At 56.7% G+C, this 21,354-nt stretch overlaps 1 protein-coding gene across 1 annotated transcript; it reads right to left on the minus strand.

The window, feature by feature from the left end:
• Positions 1 to 1,224: 1,224 nt before the first annotated feature.
• STX1B (syntaxin 1B) lies at positions 1,225 to 20,424 on the minus strand. Its single transcript, XM_036310166.1, has 10 exons — positions 20,272 to 20,424; positions 9,447 to 9,521; positions 9,148 to 9,247; positions 8,994 to 9,068; positions 6,546 to 6,619; positions 5,755 to 5,863; positions 5,497 to 5,570; positions 2,820 to 2,957; positions 2,609 to 2,719; positions 1,225 to 2,354 (listed from the first exon to the last, which is right to left on the minus strand). Exons 1-10 carry the CDS (start codon positions 20,299 to 20,301, stop codon positions 2,274 to 2,276), a joined length of 867 nt encoding a protein of 288 aa, XP_036166059.1. The 5' UTR covers positions 20,302 to 20,424; the 3' UTR covers positions 1,225 to 2,273.
• Between the last annotated feature and the right edge of the window lie 930 nt (positions 20,425 to 21,354).

The following is a 21,354-nucleotide window of genomic DNA, read 5'->3' on the forward strand; positions in this document are numbered from 1 at the left end:
CGGGGAAGTGCTAGGGTCCTCTCTGACGTCCCCAAAGAAGTGAAAAGGGAGCGGGAGGGCTGCCGGCAGACACAGGGCCACTTCCTGTCCTGCAGAAGGGCATTCTGGGAATGCAGTCAGGCGCCCCTCTTCAGGACAGCACAGCTTGGGGTTTGCACGTATTGGCCACACACAAGCAGAGCCCAAACAGCCCAGCAGGGAGGAGCTGGCATGGGGGTGGGGAGGGTACTGTGTCCCAGGTCACATCTGCATTGTCACACGCACACACGCACACACACACTTCACATAAAGCGGAATCCTGGGAAATGATCTGCACACAACCCTGAGTCCTTTGCCCTGTGCACACGGATGCCCACCCCGAGGGCAGGGCACATTCCTGTACTTGTGTGTTCAGTCCTGTATATGTGGGTCCATGTTCCTCAGCCACGGAGTGCGGGGGCTTCTGACATTATCCTTTGCTCATGTACCTCCCATCAGCCACCAAACGCACGAACCCACCTGTGCATGTGTCGCCTACACAAGGGAGGAGCTAGCCCTTTCCTCACCATCAGAAACCCGGGCCTGTGCCCACCCTCAATCTCACCCTGGTTGGGGAGCAGCGATTGCAGACATTTCAGCAAATGTGTCCAGGGGATGGATCCCGGGACTTAGCCCACCCCGAGTGGCTGCTGCCACACTGGCCACTCCAGTGCACCTGCGACAAACAGCTCCCCAAACCAAGGCCCCTGAGATGGAGCCCAGAGCATCAAATGGGGCGAGGGCACCATATTCTGAGATAAGTGTGCGGAAGGCAGGAAGGCTCTCATTCCCTAGCTGTCTGGGGTGACTCTCCACACTGGCCTCATCACTGATGTCCTCATGCTGGCCCTTCCAGGAGGCATTCATGTGCAAATGGGGGCAGGCCTGTATGGGCGCCATGCCCATGGCAGCAGGCACGTGTGCTCCAGCGTGCTGCTGTGTGCCTGGGTGTGGTCACCTACACGAGGCCTCCTGAGCTGGGGCATGAGTGAGCACACGTGTCCCAGCCCTCACGCGTGCAGGCCTGTCCTCTGGCCGGGACACAGAGGAAGAGAAGGGGCTCTGGCACCTGGCAGGGCGGGATGTGCCAGTTGCACAACGTTGATGTTGCAGCGTGTGGCCATGACCAGCTGCTGGCAGCAGCTCCGGGGAGAGAGGGAGGGGCAAATCAATCTGCATAGACAAGCCTGGATGGGGCGCGAGACCTTAAAGAGAAACGTGTGCGCATATATAAACGGGACAAACACCGTGGAGCAAGCCTCCGTGCCAGTGCGCGCACACGCTCACACGGACCGTCCAAACCGCGTCCTGTGCCCGCCCAGCCATGTCCAGGGCGCAGCATGGATGCTCTGTCTGGGGAGACCTGCCAGCACTTCGGGCAGATCCTGAGACATACAGTTCTCGCATCACCTGCTGGGAAATGCACATGTATATACAAGCCAAGCGAGGTTATTTATACGTGTATGCTTCCACTCACGTTGGCTCAACTCCAAGGCTCACAACACACACACACACACACACACACACACACACACACACACTCTCTCTCTCTCTCTCTCTCCCCCGGGACCCAGGCCTGGGGTGACTAAACCAGGAAGATTTGCGCCACATCTCGGTGGGGTGCCTGCCATGGCCCGTGAACTTGGGCCTACCTGGATCCTCTGGGAAGGACCATCTCACACGCACAACCTGCCCCGTTTATAGCAGGTGTGGGGGCAGGGGTGTCAGTGGAAGAAGTGCTATTGCATTAGATTCAAACACTCAAACACAAAATTCCATGTACACAAATTATGTGTCCACAGATCTGTGGACACACACACCTATTCACAGAAGACAGAGCAGGGCTTGGTGGCTGCTGTGTGATCCCGGCCACAGTCTACACAACAGCCGAGCGAAGGGGAAAGCTAAGACGACACACAGACAAGGTGGGGGCAAGAAGGGTGCTGCGGTGCTTCTACACACATCTGTGAACGCACACACACAGGCTGGGGTGTCCATTCGTCTCGAGCACGTGCCGGCGGCATGCATGTTGGTGTGCATGTGTAGTCACGCCTGCTGCTATTTATGTGGGGCAGGGTCCATGGTGCAGTGAGGTCCAGGGACTCCAGGGTCTGATGGGGGGGTGGGGTAAGGAGAGGGCTGCCTGGGTCTGTCTTGGGGGTGAGCCTGGAGCAGGGGATGGAGTGAAAGGGGTCGTGGGGGTATTGCTCCCGATGTGGTGGGGGAAGGGTCTGGGGGAGGTAGGGGTGGTGGGCCTACAAGCCCAGCGTCCCCCCAATGGATGACGCCAAGACCACCCCCAGCACCACACAGCAAATGATGATCATGATTTTCTTCTGCAGGCAGAAAGGGCAATGGGACAGGAGGAGGCGAGAGGGGCAGTTTAAGAGAAAGAGAAACAGACAGAAAAATGTGGGGGAGGGTGTGAGGGAAAAGAAGAGGGGAGAGAAAACAGAAAAACCAAGAGGTCAGAGCCAGAGATAAGGCCTTTCAGAGAATTTCATCACTTGCCTCAGCCCTGGCCAGAGCCCCGCCCCACCCCGCCCCCAGCTCCAGCCCACCGGCCCACCGCCCTCCCCGCCCCGCTCACCCTCCGGGCCTTGCTCTGATATCTCACGGCTTTCTTCGTGTCAGACACAGCTCGCTCCACGTAGTCCACGGAATGTTCCACGTTGTACTCGATTCGGTCAATCATCTCGCCCTGCAGAGGGTATGTGCATGGGGGGGCGTGGGCTGGGCTGGAAGAGGGAGCCCGGGGAGGGGGGCGGCTTCCGCATGGTGTGGCAGGGCAGAGGCCGTACCTGGCTTTCCACGAGCATGGCCATGTCCACAAACATGTCGTGCAGCTCGCGGATGCTGGTTTCCAGTTTGATGATCTCGTTGTGCCTCGTCTCGATCTCATTCAGCGCCTGCTTCGTCATCTGGGAGTCCATTTTGATCTAGGGAGGGGGGCGGCTGCTGAAGACCACCCTTCACTCCCGTAACAGCCCAGAGCCTGCAGCCAGAGCGCTGGGTCCAACCCTCGCTGTCATTCACTAGCTGCAACCCCGGGCAAATGATCTAACCTCCCCGGGCCTGTTTCCCCACCTAGAAAACGTGGATAATAATAGTGCCCGCCTCATGGTCGCTGTGAAGACCAGAGGAGCAATATGTGTACATTGGTAAGAACAGTGCCAGGCATACAGGAAGCACTGAAGACAAGTTTGTTAAATTACAAGAACTAACTTGCCCCCAGCCCTCCACCTTAGCCCAGGGCTGCCTCTATCACACACCACAGACGCTCTGGGAAGGGAGACAGAGTCCAAGGCCCCACCAGTATCCGGGCCCCTGTCTGGTCAAAGGAAGACAGAGAAATGGAAGAAGACACAGCAGAGAGAAAGGGGTGGGGGAGGAGGGAGAATAGCAAGCAGAGGAGGCCCAGGTGAGAAGGCAGGGTGCCCACAAGCCCCTGGAGACTATGACATGAGAAGGGGAGAAACAATGAAGGGGTGCACTGGCGCCTCAAGAGTCGGTGGAAGAGAGACTCCTCCCCACAGATGCCTGGCCTAAGCCAGGCCGCTCCCTTCTCAGAGATTCACTGGTCAGACCACATCAAGCCACTCCTCTCCTCTGAAACCTGCCAGGGCTCCCCTATCCATAGGGTACTCACCTTTATCTTTTTAAAAAATATTTTTTTATTGATTTCAGAGAGGAAGGGAGAGGGACAGAGAGATAGGAACATCAATGATGAGAGAGAATCATTGATTGGCTGCCTCCTGCACACCTCCTACTGGGGATCGAGCCCGAAACCGGGGCATGTGCCCTTGACCGGAATCAAACCCAGGACCCTTCAGTCCGCAGGCCGATGCTCTATCCACTGAGCCAAACCGGCTAGAGCCACACCTTTATCTTAGCAGTCAAGGCCCCGGCTTCTTTTCTACCCTCATCTCCTGTTATCCAACAGGAGCCAGAATTATCCAATGGCTGTTTGGCAAGTGGTCCACTCGCCCTGTCTTTGTCCAGTCTGTTCCTTTGTCTAGAGCAGCGGTTCTCAACCTGTGGGTCGCCAACCTGTGGGTCTCGACCCCTTTGGGGGTCGAACGACCCTTTCACAGGGGTCGCCTAAGACCATCTGAAAACACATATATAATTACATATTGTTTTTGTGATTAATCACTATGGTTCTCAGCTTTCCTCATGCCGAGACCCTTTAATACAGTTCCTCATGTTGTGGTGACCCCCAACCATAAAATTATTTTCATTGCTACTTCATAACTGTAATTTTGCTACTGTTATGAATCGAATGTAAATATCTGATATGCAGGATGTATTTTCATTGTTACAAATTGAACGTAATTAAAGCATAGTGATTAATCACAAAAACAATATGTAATTATATATGTGTTTTCCCATGGCCTTAGGCGACCCCTGTGAAAGGGTCGTTTGACCCCCAAAGGGGTCGCGACACAGGTTGGCGACCCACAGGTTGAGAACCGCTGGACTAGAGAGTCCTTTGCCCATCTCCCCCTGTCCAAACGCTCCTTGTCTCTTAAGGCTCAGCTCAATGCCACTTCCCAGGAAGCCTTCCCTGACTGTAGAAGTCAGCTACCACAGCGCCTGTCTGCATCTTGCACAGCCCTCAAGCAAGGTGCCAACCACCCTGCACTGACTGGTTAACTGGCAGGGCTCAGCTCTGCCTTCTTAGGACCACTCACCAGCTTCCCTCCGTCCTCAGACAGACAGACAGCCTAGCAGAGCTGAGAGCTCCAGGCTAGCCGCCCACAATCAATTTGCTCGAAGCTAATTTAACAAAGGCCAGTTATCTAAGGAACAAAATGCTAGAAAGTCCCTGAACATACTTTAACCTGGTCTAGAAGCCTTACATAGAGCCATTCCACCACCAGAAGCATAAATAGACAGAACTGACAGGCCAGGGTAAAATTCAAAAGAGAAAGAAGAACTACAGCTGGGGGAAGCCCATCCATTCACATACAAGATGACAAGGGCAGGCCAGTGTGCAAAACTAAAACAGGGTTTTTTAGAAATTTTCAAAAGGCAGGCACATTAGTCATTGGGTGAAAGAGCCTGCGTCAGTAGGGTGTTCTGCATCTTAGCACCGAAGAGTCCAGCTCTGCACTTTCACCGTGGATTCCAATACTGGCTCTGCCCCCAGCTGTGTGACCTCACCTAGTTACTTAACCTCTTTGGGCACCATTCCTCCCCCGTGAAATGTGGCTCCCTCAGAGGGCTGTGGTGAGGACTGAATGAGGTTAGTAGGTAAATGTGAATGTGTAAAGTGCTTAAAACAGCGCCTGGCACACTACTGTTTGCCATTTTATGGGGTGCCTTCCTGCTCTGCTCCCCTGGAATTCCCCAGCTCCAGACCCAGGCCTTGCGATGCCAGCTATTCCAGGTGGACTTAGGCCCTTCAGTCTAACCTACGTTTGGGGAGGAGGTGCAACTGCTTTACAGAACAGACCCACCCCCGCCCGCGCTCACATCATCAGTGAAGATGGCCAACTTCCCGCTCTCCAGCATGTCTTCCAGTTCTTCGTTGGTTGTGGTCCTTCCGGCTGTGGGGAGGAAGGACTCCATGCTCAGGGGCTGGGCCAGCCTGCGCTGAGGCGGTGGGATGGGGCAGGGACCCGGGACACCACCCTCCCCTGGGGCCCTAGGCCAGGCGCCCCTCCACCGAGAGGAAGCGCCTGGAAGGAGGCTTGGGCAGGCCTGGGGAGTCTGGAGGGGAAGCGCACGCACTGATCTCCAGCTGCCGCTGGATCCTGTCCTTGCAGCGGTCCCTGTACTTGGACTGGGTCGCATTATATTCGGTCATTACTTCCACGAACTTCCGGGAGAGTGTAGAATGCTGGGGTGGGGGTACACACATCAGGAGGCAGGGAGCAGAGACCAAGGGGGAGCCGTTAGTGCACAGGTGGAGTGGAGAGGAGGGGTGATCACTCCCCACCCCAATCCCTCACCAAGCACAGTCCCCCGCCGCTTGTCTCCCTATCTTACAGCCAAACCAGCGGGCAGGGCATTTTAGGATGTGACCCGAACCCGCGCTCGGCTGTAGCCCCGCCCTCCCTGTAACCCCGCCCATCACCCCGCCCTCCGCTTTAGCCCCGCCCCCCGCCAGCATGACCCCCCTTCCCGGCTCCGTCCAGGCCCCGCCCCCACTGTAGCCACGCCCGTCTTCCCCGCCCTCCCCTGTAGCCCCGCCCCCACCAGCATGAACCCCCCCTTCCCGGCTCCGTCCAGGCCCCGCCCCCGCTGTAACCCCGCCCGTCTTCCCCGCCCTCCCCTGTAGCCCCGCCCCCACCAGCATGAACCCCCCTTCCCGGCTCCGTCCAGGCCCCGCCCCCGCTGTAACCCCGCCCGTCTTCCCCGCCCTCCCCTGTAGCCACGCCCCCACCAGCACGACTCCTCCCCGGCTCCGTCCAGGCCCCGCCCCCCGCTGTAACCCAACCCCGTTCGTCGGCCCCGCCCCCGCCGGCACGACCCCCTCCCCGGCTCCGTCCAGGCCCGCCCCCGCCCGGCCCGCCTCCCACCTGGGTCTTGCGGATGCGCAGGTCCGCGGAGGAACGGTTCAGCCCCTCCTCCTGCTCGATGCTTTGCTCGATCGCTGCGGGAGAGAGGATGCAGTGACGGGCCGCAGACCCGGGGCGTGCGGGGCGGGGGTCCGGGACGGAGGAAGGGCCGACACCCCGAGGCAGGCCCCAGGCCTGTGAAGAGATGTCACACCCGTGGCGAAGGCAGACAGTAAAGGATCCATGGTGAGGGGCAGGAGGCCGAAAAGTAAAGGGACAGACGTTTGAGGGGTCAGGAGGGCAGGTGGGAGGGAGGTTGAGGGCCGGGGAGTCACCAGACCGAAGGGCACTACTTGTTCCGTCGTTGGCTTGGGCCTTGGAAAGCCCGTAGCTGTGACTACGGCCCATTCCCGCGAGGGAGTGCGGCCCAGGCCACTGTGAACGGCCCGTGTGCAGGGAGCTCGCTCGCCGCGTGCTCGGGAAGGGGCCGGAGCCCACCCTGGGGTTTTCCGTGGAAGGCGAGCACTTCCAGGTGGCTCAGAGGCCACCATTTCCTTGGCAAATTCTATGTGAGTGGATGGAAGCTCCATAGGGAAAACAGCTCTCCCCCTGCCCTACCAGGTACCCTGTCCCGGAATTCCCACTTCTAAAGGATTCTGGAAAAGCGCACAGATTAACTGGGGTTTCTGCTTCCCGATCATGCCCTCCTGACACTTATTCAGATTTTCTAAAAAAAAAAAACAGCTTGTGGTAAGATGTCCTGGGCTCGGAGATGCAGCGGGATGATCGCCACCGGGTCCTCTCAGCCCTGGAAGGGCCTCCAGCCGGGCCCTGAGAACATCACTTCTCCGTTCGGCTGGCAGCAGGGACCTATGGACGGCACCCCGCTCCCTGCAGCAATGCGGGGCAGTGACTGAGGCAGCATTGGCCCAAGCACAGACGCGCCCCAGGGAGGTCAGGCTCCGGTCCAGACTCGGATCCTATTGCCCCACGTGGGACTGGAGCCCAGCCCTGGGTGCAGGGGTCACTTGACAGCCTCACTGACTTCTTACAAAAACCCTGGGAGGTCAGTGATGTCGATCCACATTTCAGACAGAAACCGAGGTTCGAATGGGTAAAACAACTCAACGCCGCACACAGAACCGAGCTCCTGCCGCCACACAGCTGGAGGAAGACGGAGAAGAGAAGCTCCTCTTTCTGGGGTCTGGAAGGTCAGCTTCTAGAAGCTCCTGCCACTCTTCCTAGGTTCTTGACCTTTTCCTGAACCCCTAAACCATGGAGCCCTCCTCATGGTCTAACAGAGAGACTATTAAGGTGAGAGCTTGATGGGCCCAAGGATCACGGAGCCCAGGGACTTATTTCTAAGCTGTGTTCCATGGAACCCTGATTTTGAGAGGGAACTTGATGGGAGTGTTCCAGCCCCAGTTCAGCCAGAACAGCCGGCTTTTTATGTGCTGTATATACTGGGGTTCTTTGTAAGATTTCATTTGGGAAGAAAGGATTTTGCTACAAAAAAAAAAAAAAAAAAAAAAAAAAAAGCCAGCTTTGAAATTGCTTCCATTTTTCTTACTGAGGGAAGGGTACTTGTCCAAATGAGTGATGGTGTCAGTTGGGCTCCCTCTGCCTGGATTTGTACTGCACGTGCTCCCAGTTTATTTAGGCCATTTTCCTTTCCCGCACACTCTCCTGAGTGCAAAAGGTTTGTGTGTACAGATCAGCCCTGGCTAACGCACGGCCTCCTGTTGAGTCCAGGAGGGCATCAGGTCTCCGTCCTCATCTCCCCGGACCGAGGTCACAGCACGCAGGCCCAGGCATCTGCCGCGGCTCCCGTCCCCCACAGCCCGGCAGCGTGGCTCGGACAGAGGAGGCGCTTGGCCAGTGTTGTCTGCTGCTGGATTGCCATGAGCAGACAGAGCAGCATCACGGTAACACTGCTATTCCCCTGGCACCGGCCGGCAAGGAGGTTCCCAACCCACAATGCCTTGGGGGAAGGTGGTTATTACCAGCACCCAAGTCCTTAAATTAGAGTGAATACATGAGCATTTGGCAAGTCCCTCCTGAAAGCTTGCCAGCCCCTGATGTCAGCCACACAGTCCAATCTGTCCTGAGCCGAGGATACCAATTCAGAAGCATTTGCTGAACCCACCTACTGGGTGCCTGGGACCATGCCTGGCACCTGTTCTGGGGAAACGAGGCCTTAGTGAAGCTAAAGCCAGTTGGGAGGCTCTATTTTTCTGATGGAACCAGCAGAGCTCATATACAATCTGGACAGCTCGCCCCCTCTCCCTCATTTCCCTGTCGTGTCTCTTTCTTCAAGGAATCTGGAGCAAGGAGGGAAACGGGCTGTGTGCTTCCTCACTGTGCAAGAACCTGGCTCCTAGAAGCGTGCAGACATTCCTGACAGAAAGGCCTGTCGGCCGCTGGGAGGCAGAGCCCTTTTTCTCCTTCGTGGGGGATTGCAGTCCTCACCTTTCAATTTGGACCGAACCTTGTTGGCGGTCTTCTTGATGTCTGCAGTGAGGTCCTCCAGCTCCTGTTTGGTCTCTGAGGAGGGGGCCAGAGTGAGTGAGAAGTCTGGGTGGAGCCCAGCCCCAGCCCCCGGCCGCCCCGCGGCACCACTCACTCTCATCCGGGTTGGGGGCGGCCAGGATGGCGCTGTGCTGTTTTTTCACTTGCTCCACATCCTCCGACAGCTTCTCGATGCAGCCCCGGATCTCCTCCACCTGGGGCGGCAAATTGGCGATGCCCAGGCAAGTCTTCAGGCCAGACAGGGCATCCACGGGGCTCACTCGGGGTTCAGGGCAATGGGCAGACCCAGAGGGACTGGTAAAAGGCCAAGGGGTGGAGGACTAGAGAGTGGGGAGGGGGGAGTTGTGGGCTGGGGGCCAGGTTCTGGGCCTGGGGTATTGGAGACTCAGTTACCTGTTCAAAGAACTCATCCATGAAGTGATCCCGATCCACATGGACCACCTCCTCCTCATCGTCACTGTCTTTCGCCTGGAGACAAAGCAAGGTGGAGACCATGAGCAGCCCCACCCTGGCCCTGCTGCCAGCTCCAGGCTCAGAGCAGGAGTCTGGGAGGGGCCATGGGCAGGGTGCGCGGCCAGCCCCCAGGCAGTCAGGACGAACACTGGCCATGGGTGGAGCAGCACACCAGAGGCCAGGTAGCTGATGGGAATGAGCTAAAGGCGCCTCTCAGGGGTGGATGTGGCCCTGGGAACGCACAGCACCTGCTATTAACCAACCAGCGCGGAGGTGTTTCAATGCTGTAACAACCAGCTGAATGTCGGCCTTGCAGTGATCGGCTCTGGGCTCTGAGAAGTGGTCTGGAATGGAGTCCCAGGAGCCGGACCTCCCCACCATCCCTCAGCCACTGGGGCCAGGCCTCACTTTGCTGCCTCTTCTTCCCGGCCTGCGTGCCCCTCTCCCTGCCACGTCCCCTGTACAAGGTCAATTCACTGCCGGCTGCGGGGCGGTGCCGGGTTGAGCAAGCAGTCAGGCCCCATGAGGGCTGGAGGAGACACAGCAGCACCCCGACCTCCCTCCCTCCTGTGTCTTCCTCCTCCTGCCCACCCGCACCCCCTCAGCTTGCTCTGCCCCCGCTGCCCCGCTGACTCCCCGACTCTCCTTGGTGTATTCACTTGCTTTCATCCAGCCTCTTCCAACTTCACACCCACCTACTCTCACTTGCTTGGATTTCCTAGTTGCAACCTGCAGCTGCTCAGCCCTCCACCCCCAGGGCTCACAGACACAAAGGGATTTACACACCCACACCTCCACGGAGAGACCAGTGACACACACCAGGCACACAGACAGGCCCACTGACACCCACGCGGAGACACAGTAACAGGCTGACGTTCACCCACACGCAGACCCAGGGCAGAGCTGCGTGCTGCTTCGTGTGGACACCGCGGTCACCCGCACCCCGGGCATCCGGGAGGCCCCCCGAGCTGGTCTCCCAGCCTCAGAGCCTCAGAGCCTCAGGTCTGCACACTCGTTCGGAGCTGGGAAAAGGGGAGGGGCAGGGAGGCTCACCGGTGCTACCCTCCTGACTCAAGATTCTCTGCGTGGGGCAGAAGTCTGAGGACAAAAGCTGAGCCCCCAGCTTAAGTACACCTGCAGCCCTAACCAGCCCCACGGGAAACTTAAAGGGTTCACCCTGAGTCCCAGGAAGAACCACTCAGAATCTACTGGTCAGTACCAGAGCCTGAGTGAAATCAAGACAGGATCCAAAAAGCGTCTGCCTAGCGGGGGCCGGGGGAGGGGGGTGTCTAAAGAGAAGAGCTCCCATGGAACCTCAACAGGGTCCAAGCAGATCGCAGACAGACCCTGGCAGAACCCGACGGGCTCAGACCGAACCAGACTCGGCACAGACAGATGCCAGACAGCTCAGATCGAACCTAGACAGCCAGATGGGACCTAGCTGCAATCCAGACAGCGGGTGAAGGCGGGATCCGCAGAGCCCGGATGGCCCTGGAAAGAACCGAAAGCCCAGGGAAGACCCAGCCGGACTCTAGAAGCCACCAGCTTCCTGCCCACGCCCTGCCCGGAAACTCCAGGAATTCTCCCGCAGACGGGCCCACACCATGTCGGAAAGTGTGTTCCGCACTGACATTTAATTTCCAGAGAATCCCAAAATCCACCAGGAAAGGGAGGCTCCTCCATCTCTGCCCACAGCTGCCCCAGGAGACGGGTGGCACCAGGTAGGGCTTGGGACTCTGATGGGTCTCAAGCCCCCACCTGACCCGGGACCACCCCCACAGACCTTGGCCCTTAGAGACTTGGGGTGCTTGGCTCGTCCCTGAAGCCCCACCAGCCTCCCATGATGCTTTGTCCTCAAAAAGCCAGATGTCACCCCAGCCGGCTTGGCTCAGTGGATAGAGCGGTCAGCCTGCAGACTGAAGAGTCCCAGGTTCGATTCTGGCCAAGGGCACATGCCTGGGTTGTGGGCTCCATCCCCAGTGGGAGGCGTGTAGGAGGCAGCTGATCGATGATTCTCTCTCATCATTGATGCTTCTCTCTCTCTCCCTTCCCCTCCCTTCCTCTCTGAAATCAATAAAAATACATTAAAAAAAAAAAAAAAAAAAAAAAAAGCAAGCTACCCCATGAGGACTCCTTCCCCTGGCACCCCTTCTCTGCCTTTAAGCACTCAACTTAGCCCAGCTGCCCTCAAGGCCGCGAGGCCTCCCCTTCCTGTTATCTCCCTTTCCCTTCCCCATGCTGACTTAGACTTCCTGAAGCCCAATTTCTGTCTCTCCTATTGTTCCCAGAGCCAGTTCCTTAGCTTCTGCCCTGAGGCACGCGACCTGCCTATTTCCCTGTCCTTGAGACAGGAAAAAAGACAGAGGCCCCAAGTATGACCTATTTGGTGTAATAATTACAGAGAGCCGCGCTAACAATCCGCTACCGTTCACAAACACTTCTGCATCGATAATCCCTTTTGATCCCCATAGCCCTGCTGAGAAAGGAAGAGCAAATACCACTGTCCCCATTTCACAGATGAGGGAACAGGAGTCAGAGGGGAGAAAGAAAGGGGCGCCCAGGCTGAAAGGAGTGGGGAAACCGTAGGCATCTAAGGCCTCCCCCACACGCCTCCACAGCTGGAGACGGGGCCACCTCCTGCCAGCCCTTCTGCCCCAGCTACCTCCCTCTCAAGGTCCAATCTGGGGGAGGCTCTGTGCCCTGAAATCCTGGCAAAATGCTGCCATTTAAGAGCACCTTTGCACAGACCTTACCATTTTGTTATCTCATTTAATCTTCATTAAAACTCCATGAGGACCATTGACCAACATCATAATCATGGCAAACATTTACACAGAGCGTTATGGATACCATTTTAGGCACTCCGCATATATTTATCCATTTGATTATTTTTAAAATATATTTTATTGATTTTTTACAGAGAGGAAGAGAGTGGGATAGAGAGGTAGAAACATCCATGAGAGAGAAACATCGATCAGCTGCCTCCTGCACACCCCCTACTGGGGATGTGCCCGAAACCCAGGTACATGCCCTTGACCAGAATCGAACCTGGGACCTCTCAGTCCACAGGCCGACGCTCTATCCACTGAGCCAAACTGGTTTCGGCTGATTATTTTTTAAAAAATGTGTTTTATTGATTTTAGGGGGGGAGAGAGAGAGAGAAAGAGAGAGATCGATGTAAGAGAGAAACATCAAGCAGCTATATATGCACCCTGACGGGGGAGCTAACCTGCAACCTAGGTATGTGCCCTGACCAGGAACCAAACCTGCAACCTTTTGTGCATGGGGCGACGCTCCAACCCACTGAGCTACACTGGCCAGGGCTCTCCCTCTAATTCTTTTTTTTTTTTAAATATATTTTATTGATTTTTTATAGAGAGGAAGGGAGAGAGATAGAGAGTTAGAAACATCGATGAAAGAGAAACATCGATCAGCTGCCTCCTGCACGCCCCCCATGGGGGATGTGCCCGCAACCCAGGTACATGCCCTTGACCAGAATCGAACCTGGGACCCTTCAGTCCGCAGGCGGACGCTCTATCCACTGAGCCAAACCGGTTTCGGCTCTCCCTCTAATTCTTACACACAGCCTCCTGAGATATCATAGCTCCCTTTTGTAGATGGGGAAACAGACAGAGAGGCCAAGGCATTTGCCCAAGTCAGTAGCTAGAAGGCCACATGACTTCTCCCCTCTGACCTCAGCCTCTGCATTTGCTGGGTGGCAATAATGTCTACCCCAAATGGGGGGCAGGGGGGCAATGAAACCAGGCGGGGTCGGGGGGAGGATGCCCCATCTGCCAGAGAGAAAATGAACGCTAAGTGGGGGCTGGCTATTACCCCTTCCCCTCCCAGGTTACAGATGACGAACAGGCTCAGAGAAGCTGCCTAACTGTCTAAGGCTTCGCAGCAAATAAGGCCAGAGGTGGGGCCCGAACTGTCCGGTGCTAAATGCCAGGCTCTTTCCCCTCCACCCTTCCTTCCCTTCCTACCCGGCCTCAGAGAGTCCACTCTGCTGTGTCCTCACTCCTGCTGAACTCCCGTGGCCAGGACAGCAGAGCATGAGGTGCCTGGCGGCAGGAGGAGCTCACACAAGGAAGCCAGGCATTCTCGCCTCCGCTCGACTCGCTGTGTGATCCTAGGAGAATCTCAGCCCCTCTCTGGGCCCCAGTTCAGCTGTGAAATGGGTGGGCTGTACAGGTGCTCAGTCCTTCCTGCCCTGGGGTTTACATGTTCAATCATGAGCACAGCCTCCATATCCGGAAGCTGGCCAGCCTAAAAGAGCGAGGCTGCGGGCAAACGAGACGACCTAGGAAAAGAGGATCAAATGTGCCTGATCCTCTTTCCTGGACAATCCAAGCCTCTGTCTCCCCATGAGCAAAATGAAGATAAGAATTATATGCATCTCGCCCCGGCTGGTGTGGCTCATTGGTTGGAGCAGTGTCCCGTGCACCTAAAGGTCATTGGTTTGATTCCCAGTCAGGGCACATGCCCAGGCTGTGGGTTTGGTCCCCAGCCAGGATCTGTGTGGGAGGCAACCAATTGATGTTTCTCTTTCTTTCTCCCTCTCTAAAATCAATTTTTAAAAATCATGTCGCCCTGACTGGTTTGGCTCAGTGGATAGAGCGTCGGCCTGCAGACTGAAGGGTCCCAGGTTCGATTCCGGTCAAGGGCATATACCTGGGTTGCGGGCACATCCCCGGCAGGGGGTGTGCAGGAGGCAGCTGATCGATGTTTCTCTCTCATCGATGTTTCTAACTCTCTATCCCTCTCCCCTCTTCTCTGTAAAAAATCAATAAAATATATATTTTAAAAAATATGTTTAAGCCAAGACCGGTTTGGCTCAGTGGATAGAGCGTCGGCCTGCGGACTGAAAGGTCCCAGGTTCGATTCCGGTCAAGGGCATGTACCTGGGTTGCGGGCACATCCCCAGTGGGAGATGTGCAGGAGGCAGCTGATCGATGTTTCTCTCTCATCGATGTTTCTAACTCTCTATCTCTCTCCCTTCCTCTCTGTGAAAAATCAATAAAATATATTTAAAAAAAAAATGTTTAAAAATCATGTCCTTGCCCTAGCTGGTGTTGCTCAGTGGTTCGAGTGTCAGCCCCTGAACTGAGGGGTCTTGGATTTGATTCCTGGTCAAGGGCACACACCTGGGTTGCAGGTTCCATCCCAGCTCCAGTTGGGCAGTGTGCAGGAGGCAACCAATCGATGTGTCTCTCTCACATCGATGTTTCTCTCTTTTCCCTCCTCCCTCCCTTCCACTCTCTCTACTGGTAAAAATCAGTGGAAAAAATATACTCAGGTGAGGATTAACAAAACAACAAAAAATAGTATGTGCTTGTGTGAGGAGTTTGCTCAGTGGATAGAACGTCGGCTTGTGGACCGAAGGGTCACAGGTTTTTTTTGTTTTGTTTTAATATATTTTATTGATTTTTTACAGAGAGGAAGGGAGAGGGATAGAGAGTAAGAAACATCGATGAGAGAGAAACGTCGATCAGCTGCCTCCTGCACAACCCCCACTGGGGATGTGCCCGCAACGAAGGTACATGCCCTTGACTGGAATCGAACCTGGGACCCTTCAGTCCGTAGGCCGACACTATCCACTGAGCCAAACCAGTCAGGGCAGGGTCCCAGGTTTGATTCCGGTCAAGGGCACATGCCTGGGTTGTGGGCTCGGTCCAATGTGCAGGAGGCAGCCAATCAATGATTCCCTCTCATCATTGATGTTTCTATCTCTTTCTTCCTCTCCCTTCCTCTCCGAAATCAATAAAAAATATATTTAAAATAAATTAATTAATTAAAATTTTATTAAAAGAAAAAAAGAATTAGCCCCCGCCAGTGTGGTTCAGTTGACCTACAAACCAGGAGGTCACGGTTCAATTCCCAGTCGGGCATATGCCTGAGTTGTAGCTCAATCCCCAGTGGCGGGCATGCAGGAGGCAGCCAATCCATGATTCTCATCATTGATGTTTCTCTCTCTCTCTCACCTTTTCCCTTCCTCTATGAAATCAATAAAAAATATTTTTTAAAAAGAATTATATATCGCCGAAACCGGTTTGGCTCAGTGGATAGAGCGTCGGCCTGCGGACTGAAAGGTCCCAGGTTCGATTCCGGTCAAGGGCATGTACCTGGGTTGCGGGCACATCCCCAGTGGGAGATGTGCAGGAGGCAGCTGATCGATGTTTCTCTCTCATCAATGTTTCTCACTTTCTATCCCTCTCCCTTCCTCTCTGTGAAAAATCAATAAAATATATATAAAAAAAAGAATTATATATCTCTAGTACATCTAACACAACACATATGTACTGGTTACCAGCTGGGCCCTGTTACAAGTGCTTTGAACTTCTTGTTTAATCTTACAGCCACTCCATGAACTAGAAACTATCCATATTCCCATTTGACAGATGAGGAAACTGAGGCATGGGGAGATTAAGTAACTTGCCCAAGATTATATAGCTGATGGGTGCGGATAGGGCGATGCCTAGATATGAAGCCAGACACTTTGCTCTTTACGGCTCAACACCCCTCAAGCGCCTGAGGATGGAATGAGAGAGTCGAGTTCCTGGCCACCCCGGGAGCTGCCTGGGGAACAGGGGTAATCGGATCAGATCCAAGCCTCCAGCTTCAGTCCTTCCCCATTAGATACCAAGGGCCCTTGTGTGGATGTCAGCAGTAGGAGACAACATAGACAGATGGGGAGATGGGAGGAGGAGAGGGACAATGTGAGCCAGCAAGTCACTGACCAAAGCGACTGATGGTGACAGGGTGACTAAAACAGAGGTGGAAAGAGACGGGAATTGGGTGACAGAAAAGTCACAGAGTGTGTGTGTGCATGTGTGAGTGAATACACATGGGCCCATGTACACACACACGTGCTCACACGTGCTCCTCAGGGGTGCAAGCATCGCTTGATCCAGAGGCAGCAGCCTGTCTCCCCTGTCTCCCCCCTTCTGCCCATCTGCGCCCTGACCTGGGCCTCTCCTTCTACCAGCATCTGGGCTAGCCCCCCCACCCCACCTCTCTCCTCTGCCTTCCCTGCTTCCCACTTACTCCCTTCCGCATCCTCCCTCCGCCCCACTGAGTCACTCATTCATCGGACCAGGATGCACGATGGGCGCCAAGCTCTCTCCCAGGTGCTCTGGAAACAGTGGCGAACGAGACAGGAAGAAGGTCCTGCCTCCAGGAGACAGACAATGAAAACCGATCAAGACAGTGTCAGGCTGTGCTAAGGAGCAGGGGAGAGAGAAGCCAGGGGAGTGATAGAGAGGCAGGAGCCAGGGGCGGCTTTACACCGGACGGCCAGGGAGGGCCTTCCCGGGCTGACCCTTGAGCTAAGTCCTGAGGAGTCCACTGTGCCACAGCCTGGGGGACAGAGTTCACGGCAGAGGGAAGCGTGTTCCAGGCAGAGGGGAGAGCATGCAACAGAGGGACCCGCACTCTGGGCCGAGGGGACAACAAGTGCAAGGTCCTCAGAAGCGGGGCGGGGGGGGGGGGGGGGGCAGGGCGGGGCGGGCAGCCTTGCTGTTTGAAGAGCAGAAAGAAGCCCCGCGCAGCGGGCTGGCCCCGGCTCGGCACCCAGGGCGCTCTGCGTCTCGGTCCCTCTGGCACAGACGGGGCTACTCTTTCCTGTCCTCTCAGGCCTGCCTTTCCAAAGCGCCCGCTGTGCCTGTCCACACCTGAGCGCCGCAGGTAGGACTCGGCCGGCCCTCGGGCACAGGACTGGTCCTCTAACAGCCCCCATTCCCACCGGGCCTCAGCGTCCAGCCTCCCTCAGCGCAGGCCTCACCCGCCTCCATTTCCCAGCCTTCCCATTCCTCAGCCCACAGCGTCTCTCCTGGTGCCTTCTCTCTCCCACCAGCCTTCTCTGTCCCCTTGCCCTCCCTCCTCTCCTCTAGAGCCCCGTCCCTGGCCCGTTTGTGGATCCTGGGACACCAATCCAGCCGATTAACCCCGACTGCAGCCTCCATTCCAGCCAAGCACCTCCCAGCTCCCAACCAAAGGGGTTTGGTACACGGGAGACAGAAAATCCTGGTTTGACCCTGGCTCTGCCATTAACAGCTGTGTGACCTTGAGCAAGTCAGGTTACCTGTGTGGCCCTCAATTTACTCTAAAATAAATTAGGGTCACATCCTGCCCATCTCAAGGGTTCAAGAGAAATAAACAAGTCAGCTGTGGAATTACAAACATTCGAGTACTGCTGGGCACTAGGGCTTCTTCTAGGCACTTTTTGCATAGTAACTAACTAGTTTCAACCCTTAGGATAACCCTGCAAATTGTCAATTACTCTGATTTCACACATGAAAAAATTGACCATCAGAGAGGTTAAGCAACTTACCCAAGGTCACACAGGAAGTAGCAAAGTCAGGATTTGAACCCAAACCGTCTGACTCCCAAATCTGTGCCCTCAACTGCTATGTGATAAACATACCCGACAACCCCTTGGGAACTCTAAAGCACTGTCGGAAAGACAATCACCTGCTGGGCGGACATCCCCTCCCACCACTGCCCCCATCCCTCTCAGCCTCCCAGAGAGCCCTTTCCCAGGCCTCCCACGCCCTACGCAGCTTCTCCTGCTTCCCAGCCTCCTTGCTCTTAACTCTGGCAGGAGACCCTCAGCACTCCTTGCATCTGGCAGCTTCTTTCCTCTCCACCCACCCCCTCCCAAATCTCCAGTTTCCCAGAGCTATGACTAACAGCAGAGCCACCAGCAGGCGCCCAGCCCTTCACCCTCCATACCACTTCCCACCCCTCCCGCCTCGCTGCCCCCAGGAGCCCGAGTGACAGAGTCCTCACCTCTGGGCAGGGTCCCCTGACCCACTCAGATGAAGACTCCCATCCCCTGCCTCCTCCTCCATCCCTTTCCCCTCCCTCCTCCTCTCTCTGATTCCACCACAGTTCCACCACCTCACCCCAACCCACTTTCCATTTCTCTGGATTTTGGAGTCACGGATAGTCTTAGCAGCAGGGGCTCTGGGTTCAAATCTCAACTCCTCACTTGCTAGTTGTGCGTGGAGCCGTGGGCGAGTTGTTTAACCATCTCTGGGCTTTAGTTTCCTCAACTATGAAATGAGGGAGTCTCTCAGTCTACCCGCCTTTCCAGGAGGCGGGCGAGGGTCTAAAAAATCATGGACGGCAACCTGCTTTGGGTGAAAACGACTTCTTGAGAGAAGGGCGGTTTAGAGTCCGGATGGAGCCCCTGCCTGGCTGCCTTTTATTAGCTACGTGACTTCGGTTAAGTTACTTAACCTCTCTGGCCTCAGTTTCCTTATCTTTAAAATGGGCTAACACTAGTTCCAGCCTCCTAGAGTTGCTGTGACAATCAACATGAGTTAATACGTATAAACCTTAGAACAGTGTCTGGCACATAAGTGTTGGTTGTTTTTTATTATTGCTGTTTTCCTGATGCCTATTCAGTAAGTTTAATAAAGAAATAAACCTTCACCATTCCCTCCCTTGACCACCAATTCCTGCTTCCTTCCCACTTGCCAGCCCATCTCTCCCCAGAGACAGCAATCACTGGCCTCAAGCCCCTACCTCTTGTCTTAGGAACCTGGTTCCCCACCCCAAATCCAGGGGGCTCTCCAAAGAGTTTTTACCCCGCCCCTCACCGCCCCCCCCCCACCCCCCCTCATGTTGAGACTGTTTCAAAGGCCAAAAAAGCAGAGTCCTGTGTCAACTTGGCAAACAGGAAACCCACATTCCAGGCTGATCCTCCCACTCACTTGCTTGGTGACCTTGGGCTAGTCCCTGCCCATCTCTGAGCCCCGGTTTCCCTGACCCGTCAAACGGAGTAAAGGAGCTGGGGCGGGTGCTTTATTCACCACAAGACCTGGGGCCACAGCAGGTCAGCTCTGCCTCCTGGAGCCCCGGGTCATCTCTCCAAATCCCCAGCCTCCTCCCCACCAGACACCAGGCTCATCCAGGTCCCTCTCCCCAGCCCCTCCAATCGGCAGCCTTCACTGCAGACACCAGCCCCCCAAGCACAACTCGCCGCCGGGCCAGACTCCGGGGCCTGGCCTCTCAGGCCTGCAGACCGGGCCCACGGCCGCCCGCCGGCCCGGCTGTCAGGGGCAGCTCCCCCGCAGAGCACAGTCCCTGTCAGACAGCCCAGTTCCGCCGCCCTGTGCCTGGAACCTCCTCCTTCTCCTCTGCAACCCCACCTCCAGCCTCCGGGGTCACCCCGGCTCAGGCCCGGGCCCTCTGGCCGTCTCCCGAGGCAGCCCCTTCCCTCCTGCGCCTGAGGTGCCCCCTTCTCGTGGAGCAACACGCACGTGCGCACGCACACACTCACGCACACACTCACACACACACTTCACTCCCGGCCAGGTGTGGGCATCTCGGTCCCAACCTGTGTCCTTCCCCAGAGCACCCCCCACGTCTGGTCCTGCTGGACTCAGCCTGGCCCAGTAACAGCCCAGCCTTCCGATCCCGAAATCCGCGGCCGGCGGACAGCACCCTCCGGTTCCCTCCTGACATTCACTCTTCCCATCCCAGGTTAGACCGGGGCCCTCCTGGGAATGGGGGTGTCCAAGGCCCTGGAGCCTCTCCGGCCCCCGGCGTCTCACCGGCCCCCAGCACCTCCCAGCCACTGTCCCCAAAATGCAGGTTCACTGGGGAACATCAGGTGCCGCCAGAAATTGTGGTGCCCCTGCCACCCGCCTCCAGTCTCATCATCTGCCCCCACAACCCAGCACCTGCCCCACTCCACCCCCACGCGCTCCCCAAATATTGGGGTCCCTCCCCCCATTTTCCCCACCCCCAAGCTCACACTCCGCAGCTCCTGAGTCCGATCCTTCATCCTGCGACGGCTCCTCCTCCTCCTCGTCCTCCTGCCTGGGCTGCCGCTCCTACCTTCAGGCTGGGCGCCGGAGGCTGGGGTCTGGGGGCGCCGGGGGCGCAGCAGAGCCGCTGGGGGAGGCGCCGCGGGCGGGGGCGGGGCCGGGGGCGGCGGGCGGCGGGCGGAGCAGGGGCAAGGGCCTGGACCGGCTCGGCTCTGCCGGGGCTGCGGTGGCGATGCGGCTGCGGCACAGGCTTGGATGGAGGGATGCGGGAGCCGAGGCGCGGGGGAGGGGGGTGGAGGGAGGTGAGGAGCCCGGGAGGGAGGGGGGAACCGGGAGGGGGCGGGGAGCAGGGGGCATGCGCAGCACCCGGGTCTGGGGGCGCCTGGGGGTTGTAGTCCGGGGAGGGGGGCCCAGGAAGAGGAGAAGGGAGAGTCCTCGAGGAGGGGCGGGGAGGAGCGGAGCCGGAGGAGCCGGAGAGATGCGGAGCCCGGGAGGTGCAGCGGCGCTGAGATGCCGGGAGGCGGTGGGGGCGGGGGCGGAGCGGCAGCAAGAAGGGGCGAGAGAATGAACACCCTGGCAGAGGGGCTGCGAATCCGACAGCAGGCGGGACGGGCAGATTTTATGTTTTGTGTCTGGGAGGATCACTGTGAGCCTGTGCACGACCCCCTCTGCGTGTGTGTGTGTGTGTGTGTGTGTGTGTGTGTGTGTGTGTGAGTTTGTGCGCGCGTGGCCCTGCAGGAGACTCTCTGGACACTAGAAATAGCAAGACTGACCCTAGGTGGCTTTTGTGATGTGAGGAATCAGCCAAGCCTCGCTGAGAAGGACAAGGGGCATTTTTCTTTTCTTTTTTTTTTTTTTTTGCACAGCCTTTTCCACTCGAAGTGTGAGTCCCTGGGCAGCAGGGAGTCTCAGAGCTCTGCTTGTCTACCTCCAGGGACGGGGTGCTCACTACCTAACCAGACCTCCTGGCCGACCTTTAAGATAGAGCTGCCTTTTAAAAGGGAAATTCATCCACACTGGGAGGGGAATCCCGATGCCCCTGACCATCCAGTGCCTGCATCCCTCTCCTT

The sequence above is a fragment of the Myotis myotis genome, unplaced genomic scaffold (genome assembly GCF_014108235.1).
Source record: "Myotis myotis isolate mMyoMyo1 unplaced genomic scaffold, mMyoMyo1.p scaffold_m19_p_5, whole genome shotgun sequence".
NCBI lineage: Eukaryota > Metazoa > Chordata > Mammalia > Chiroptera > Vespertilionidae > Myotis > Myotis myotis.